A 7,262-nucleotide genomic window follows, 5' to 3' on the forward strand; every position below is an offset into this window, starting at 1 on the left:
GGCCATAGTTCCCCCATGCTGGCTCAGGAATTCTGGGAGTTGAAGTCCACAAGTCATGAGGGAGCCATAGTTCCCCCATGCTGGCTGAGGAATTCTGGGAGTTGAAGTCCACCAGTCATGAAGGGGACATAGTTCCCCCATGCTGGCTGAGGAATTCTGGGAGTTGAAGTCCACGAGTCGTAATAGAGCCATGATGTAGGCAGTCCTCAACTTACGACAGTTCATTTAGCGATCGTCCCAAGTTACAACAGCACTGAAAAAGGACTGTTTTTCACACTTACGACCGTTGCAGCGACCTGATGATCGTGTGATCAAAATTCAGCCGCTTGGCCACTGACTCACATTTGTGACGGTCGCAGCATCCAGGGGGAGGGGGGGTGTCAAGTGATCCCCTTTTGCGACCTTCTGCACAAGCAAAGTCAATGGGGAGGCCGGATTCGCTTAACTACCGTGTGGCTAACTTGGCAACTGCAGTGATTCACTTAAGAACAGTGGCAAGGAAGGTCGTAAAAGGGGGACAAAATTCACTTAACAACCGTCTCTCAGCCACAGAAATTCTGGGCTCATCTGTGGTCGTAAGTTGGAGACTACCCTTATAGTAGTGAGTTTTGGAACAAATGAATGAGCAAACGGACGGACAGACGGGGCAGCCTGCTCAGGTCCATGTGAAGGGCAGCCTTGTCCGAGAAATCACCCCTTGTCAGGCTCAATCTGGTAACTTCCCCCCCGTGGACATCTCTGTGGGAAGCACGCCTTGCATGGTGGCCCTCCCAACACCCCTGCGAGGCAGGATGGGCTGGAGAGCGACTGCCCAAAGCCGCCCCTGAGCATCCATGGCTGAGGAGGGGCCATCTCACTCCCACCCCCCTTCCCTCTCACCCAGCGGCCTCCATGTGCCCCTCCCTTGGGGGCACTTTCCGAGGGGCTCCAGGAGAAGGCGAGGACAGCGATGGACTCTGAGGAAGCAAGACCCTGCCCCCCCCCAAACCCCCCCCCCCGAACACAAAGTCCTCCGGGGTGCTATGCTTGGCCAAGAAGCAGGTCTGGGGCCGGCCGGCTCTCAGGACCGAAATAGTTCTGTATAACCCCCCTCCCATCTTGGTCAGCCAAGTTGTCCCAGGGCGGCTACCTCGGGTGCTTTGCGGAAGGAGCGCCTGACCCCCGACGTCCGGTTCAGCCCTTGACCCATGCCCTTCCCGGAGCCCAGCGAGTCTTCGGAGACCATCAGCTGTCGCGGCTTGACCACCGGCATCCCTGCATCCAGGAGAAAAACTCTTCAGACGGGGCGACCCGAACTCGCGGCTTAGCCTCACTTTGCAATGAACAAGGACGCGCCTTCCATTTCCCAGCTACTACTACAATTGTCGGCCGAGCCGGGACAAAAATAGCCAGAGAAATGATTGAAGCCTGAGAAACGGGTCCCTTGTCCGTCGATTGACCACCAGATTCACTGGTGCTTACTTGGCAGCCGAGGGCGCAACAGCAGAAGGAAACAAGGACTAACGACTTAATACCCGAACTCTACTTAATTAAAAGCCACACACAACAAGGCACTGTTAATGTAGAACGGCCCAGTGCACACATTCTGGAGAGGAAGAGAGGTTCCCGGAGGATGGGGCCTTCAGCACGAGTCTGGACGTGCGGAAGGCTAAATTACTGGTCCTGCTGACCGACCCAGAATGGATCCCGCCACCTTATCCCGGGACACGCAGATTGGCTTCCGTCCACGTCAGAACTCTCAGCCCCCGGAGCCCTCCCCTCCCCGGGAGGGAGCCAGGAAGTGTTCCTTCGGAGGGAGGGCCCCGTCACGCTCACCCGTGGTCACCAGCTTGGATTTGTCCTCTTCGTCGCCCACCTCCTCCTCCTCCACGTTGCGTCCGGGGAAGAAGAACCCCATCATGCGGTGGAAGAACTGATGCGTCAGCTGGATGGTCAGCGGCACCACGTTGACCTGCGGGGAAGGGGTGCATGGAGATTAGGCTCCCCACATGCAAAAGGGGTGGGGAGGGGGCAGCTCAGCCCTTGTGCCCAGCCCTGCTCACCTCAAAGTGTTCCTTGATGGAAATGCCGCCCACCGGCGGCCGGACCTTGCTGAAAATCCGCAGGGCCAGCTGGCGCCCCGACTGGCAGGCGCTCTGGGGACGGAGAACCACCTGCAACGGGGTGGACGGACATACCAGGCGTCAGAAAACCCCTCAGCAGGGGGGAAGCTGACTGCATTGCCTCTGTGCTGTGCTCTGGGTCATCACAAGTCCTCTCGCAGCTGTGCAGGAGGGATCCCTTGGCTCTCATTGCCCCCCCCCAAGGGCCAAGTTGGGATGGGGGGGTGGGGAAGAGGGCTGGCCACCCACCTTGTAGATGGCGTTGGGCAGGAGGTTGTTCATGGTCACCCAGCCCAGCTCCAGCAGATGCTCGGCTGTGTCGTCCGACTTGTTTAACTGCAAGAGACCGGAGGGGTCAGCGGCAGCTGCAGGCAGGCCAGGCCCAGCTTGACCCCGCTGCCTGGACCCCGGACCAGCCCCACCTTGCTGTAGAGGAAGCGCTGCAGCTCCACCTCGGCGATGCCCAGCTGCCCGTCCTCTTCGGTCAGGCGCCAGCGAGCCTGCGCAAAGTAGAACTCGGTCCGCCGGGCCACGCTGACGTCCTCCAGCTGTTTGCGCAGCTCCATTTTGTTGGCCCTCTGCAGCTGGAAGTCCTTGAAGCACCTGAGAAAGGAGAAACAGAGACAACAAAGGTTATTCTATTTGTAAGTAGTGATTTATTAGGACGAGAAATAGAAAAATCTATATGAAATAGAATAAGAATATATTTACTGTAAGTACTATGTGCATTTCAGATATTAGAACTTTTGCGCAGTGAAATAAAGGAAATTTGGGTTACCAGGATTTTAAATACTATGGATGTTAAAGGTTCGTTGGAATACTGCAATTAAAAATGAAAAATTAGCTGAAACTTAAAACAGGATATGGATATGTATAAGCAAAAAATATATCGATAAATGTTCTAATTGAGTTTGCCATGGTTAGAAATTTACTAATTTAAGTATGATACATTGAATGTTAAGGGAAATAGAGAAGGAATTTTTGATAATGCAACCTGAGATATGTACTAGACACTTTGTTATTGAACTATTGAACTGCCCCATCACCATGCTGCTTTCCAAGCACCTAAATGTAAAACTGGAAAACTGAAAAAGAATCAAGATCACGTGAAGTGTTAATACCGCTTTACAAGGCCTTGGTAAGGCCACACTTGGAATGCTGCATCCAGTTTTGGTCCCCATGATGTAAAAAAGATGCTGAGACTCTAGAAAGAGTACAGAGAAGAGCAACAAAGATGATTAGGGGACTGGAGGCTAAAACATATAAGGAACGGGTTCCTGGAATTGGGGATGTCTCGTTTAATGAAGAGAAGGACGATGGGGGACATGATAGCAGTCTTCCAGTATCTCAGGGGCTGCCCCAAAGAAGAGGGAGTCAAGCTATTCTCCAAAGCGCCTGAAGGCAGGACAAGAAGCAACAGGTGGAAACCAATCAAGGAGAGAAGCAACCTAGAACTAAGGAGAAACTTCCTGACAGTGAGAACAATTTAACCAGTGGAACAACCTGCCTCCAGAAGCTATGAATGCTCCAACACTGGAAGTTTTTAAGAAGAGACTGGACAGCCATTTGTCTGAAATGGTCTAGGGTTTCCTGCCTGAGCAGGGGGTTGGACTAGATGACCTTCAAGGTCCCTTCCAACTTTACTATTATTATTATTATTATTATTATTATTATTATTATTATTATTATTATTATTATTATTATTATTATTATTATTATAACTAATAAAATTTGTTTAAAAAAAAAAGAAAAGAAAAGAGAAACAGGTAGTCCCGGACTTAGAAACATTCGTTTAGCGACCGAAGCTACCGCGGCACTGAAAGAAGCAACTTAGGACCCCTTTTCACACTTTACGACCGTCGCAGCGTCCCCCGGGGTCACGTGATCAACATTCAGACGCTTGGCGACTGGTTCCTACTTATGACGGTCGTAGTGTCCCTGGGGTCACGTGATCCGCAGTCGCGACCTTCTGACGAGCAAAGTCCGTGGGGGAAGCCGCGTTCACTTAAGAACCGTGTTACCAGTTGAACTACTGCAGCGATTCACTTAACAACCGTGGGGGAAAAAAAGTCGTGAAACGGGGCCAAACTCACTTCGTGAATGTTTCACTTAGGCAAGATCACTTTTGGGCCCAATTATAGTCGTAACTCGGGGACCACCTGTGCATCCCAGCTCACTCCAACACAGGGCCGTCTCTTCCTGGGGAACAGACGCCGGGCCTCCCTCCAGCCCCCTCCCAGGGGGGGTAGCAGAAGCAGCCCCCCCTCCTTTGGCCAGAGCCCCCCCCCTGCTCCCCCACACCTGATCAGGATGTTCAGGTCCTCGCTCTCCTGCTGCAAGGTGGACTTTTCCTGGCTCAGCTGCTGCTGCAGCTTCTGGTTGTGGTCAAGCAGCGCCTCATTGCGCCCGTCGTCCTGCAGGGACTGGGGAGAGAGGAGGGGGTCAGGCAGAGGTGCCCCAGGGCAGGACCCCGGGCCTCAGAGGGAGCGCCCCCCCTCCCACAGGCCGGCCCCAGGCGCGCCCACCTTCATGACCGCGTACATCTGCCTCTCCAGCAGCCGGATCTGGGCCACGTGCTGCCGGACGGCCTCCTGCAGGTGGAGGATGCTGCTGCGCTGCTCCTCGGGGTTGCTGGAGATCTCCAGCTGGAAACGGACCCGCTGCTTCTTCTCGCTGTGCTCCTGCACGGGGCAAGGGAGGAGGAGGAGGAGGAGGAGGAGGAGGAGGAGGAGGAGGAGGAAGGAAAAAACAGGGTTGGGGGCCAGGGAGAGCCAAGACCCCCCCTTGGTCACTTTTTAAGCTGCTCGGAGGCCGGATTGAGTCAGTGGGAATTGTGGAGGGTAGAAAAGACCCTGCCCCTCCGGAGCTGGCAAAGAGAGGGGGAGATGCTGCTCGCACACGACCCCTCGCAACCCAAAAGGCAGCTTGAGAATCCAGATGGTTCATTCCGTCTCCAAAAATCTTACTGTTTATTGAATACACTGCACGGCAACGTCAAAGCAAAACTCACTCTGAGGTTCCAACCCCAATTCATAAAAAATAATTTTCCTAGCCAACCCACCCACCCTGAAAAATCTAACCTAGTCCCTATAAACAAATTCGCTTTGTTATGGGAACTGTCTGCTTCAAATCCACACCTGTTCTCGTGTCCTTGAAAAGGTTTCAGGCTTTCCACGGGTCTTCAGCTGAATCGTAGAAGTTTCGTTTCTCCCTCTAACCCTCTTGAAAGGAACAGCCCCCCCCTTAATCTAAAGGCAAGTTGAAAGGCAGGGGCACGTAACCGCCGAAGTTTTATCCCTGACCGAAGCAACCGGAACAGCTCTGACAACGGGTCACGGAGGTTTTCTTTATCGCTGATCCTACCAGAATCTCACCCGACTGTCTGTCTTGTCTTGGGGAATGGCAGATTGAGACCCCGGACTCTGACCTCAAGCATTTCCTCCCCCAAACGGAGTCTAAGCCGGAATGTCTTTGAACCCCGGTCCCCATCAGAATGGGGAGAACTCACCACAGCCGACTCGCCGCTAACAACTCGCCTGGGACAATTCAACTGAATTATTTAATGTTTTAATTTTTGCCATCCGCATTTCATTTCCATCCTTTGTTTAATGATTCTATTCCACAATTTCTTTGATGTTTGGGTAACTCGTCCCACGTGGGGGGGGGTTGGCCCCACAGTGTGTTGACCGCGGTGAGGGGTCTAGGAGAATTTATCGAGGCAACTCGCCACGGCCAACTCGCTGCGGGAGAAGAGTCACGCTAATATCGAAGAAATGGTGGAATTGAATCATTAAAGAAAGGATGGAAAAGGAGGCACAGAATGAAATGGGAATGACAAAAATTGTATTTTTTTAAAAAAATTACTTTAAATAATTAAACTGAATTGTTGAATTGTCCCGGGGCGAGTCGGCCATGGGCAAGGGTGGGGAATCTTGGCTCTTTTATGACTAGTGGACCACAACTCCCAGAATTCCTGAGCCAGCCACGCTGAGCCTGATTGCTAGCTCAGGAATTCTGGGAGTTGAAGTCCACCAGTCATCAAGGGGGCCATAGTTCCCCCATGCTGGCTCAGGAATTCTGGGAGTTGAAGTCCATAAGTCATGAAGGAGCCACAGTTCCCCCATGCTGGCTCAGGAATTCTGGGAGTTGAAGTCCATAAGTCACGAAGGAGCCATAGTTCCCCCATGCTGGCTCAGGAATTCTGGGAGTTGAAGTCCACCAGTCATGAAGGGGGCCACAGTTCCCCCATGCTGGCTCAGGAATTCTGGGAGTTGAAGTCCACCAGTCACGAAGGAGCCATAGTTCCCCCATGCTGGCTCAGGAATTCTGGGAATTAAAGTCCACAAGTCATGAAGGGGGCCATAGTTCCCCCATGTTGGCTCAGGAATTCTGGGAATTAAAGTCCACAAGTCATGAAGGGGGCCATAGTTCCCCCATGTTGGCTCAGGAATTCTGGGAGTTGAAATCCACGAGTCATAAAGGGGGGCATAGTTCCCCCATGCTGGTTCAGGAATTTTGGGAGCTGGTCCACAAGTCATCAAGGGGCCATAGTTCCCCACCCCTGGCCATGGGGAATTGGCCACAGAAAGTTGTCCTGTGGCAAGTTGTCCTAGATCCCCCCCTACTGGTGTTCAGCTACAAGACCCCCATGGGTTGTGCTGCTTGGTTCCCGGAGGATCCTGAAGGGGGGGGGACGTCTGTCTCTCGCTTCCACCCTCCGACCGGGAGGAGGCTGCACTAACAGCCAACACAACTTGGGCAACTCTCTGGAGTCCCAGAGGGGGGGCCTGGGGTTGGCACAAGGAGGGAGGGAGGGGTCCAGGGAATGGGGCAGGGATAGGCTCAAACCCCCCCTCCATCTACGAACCATCCCAGGCAAGCACTGGACGAGAACGGCTGCTCACAAGCGCAAAACGTCTCAAGAGGCACCAACACTGCCCCCCCTCGGCCCCCCAGCCCCGCCGGAACCCCCCCAGGCACCTTCCGCTTGGGCTCCACGTGCAGCAGCAGGTTGTTGACGATGTCGAGGATCATGGCGTACTGAGCTGGGTTGGTGGAAATCTCCAGGTCGTGGTGGATCAGCGTGAAGGTGTCCACGGCCCCTGCAATGGGTGCGAGAACCACAGAGCTGGAAGGGACCTCGGAGGTCCTCTAGTCCAG

General features: G+C 53.5%; 1 protein-coding gene across 1 annotated transcript in view; it reads right to left on the bottom strand.

The window, feature by feature from the left end:
• The window catches only part of LOC107300152 (protein KIAA0100-like), a gene marked incomplete at its 3' end in the record, with an annotated part of 77,893 nt that overhangs the window by 27,938 nt on the left and 42,693 nt on the right, over positions 1-7,262 (bottom strand). The window contains 8 exon segments of the mRNA XM_029286946.1: positions 1,130-1,254; positions 1,816-1,951; positions 2,043-2,153; positions 2,352-2,438; positions 2,525-2,705; positions 4,404-4,525; positions 4,628-4,783; positions 7,083-7,204. Coding sequence (XP_029142779.1) covers positions 1,130-1,254; positions 1,816-1,951; positions 2,043-2,153; positions 2,352-2,438; positions 2,525-2,705; positions 4,404-4,525; positions 4,628-4,783; positions 7,083-7,204 — 1,040 coding nt within the window.

This window comes from Protobothrops mucrosquamatus, unplaced genomic scaffold, assembly GCF_001527695.2.
Source record: "Protobothrops mucrosquamatus isolate PMUCROS unplaced genomic scaffold, P.Mucros_1.0 scaffold6267, whole genome shotgun sequence".
Classification (NCBI taxonomy): domain Eukaryota; kingdom Metazoa; phylum Chordata; class Lepidosauria; order Squamata; family Viperidae; genus Protobothrops; species Protobothrops mucrosquamatus.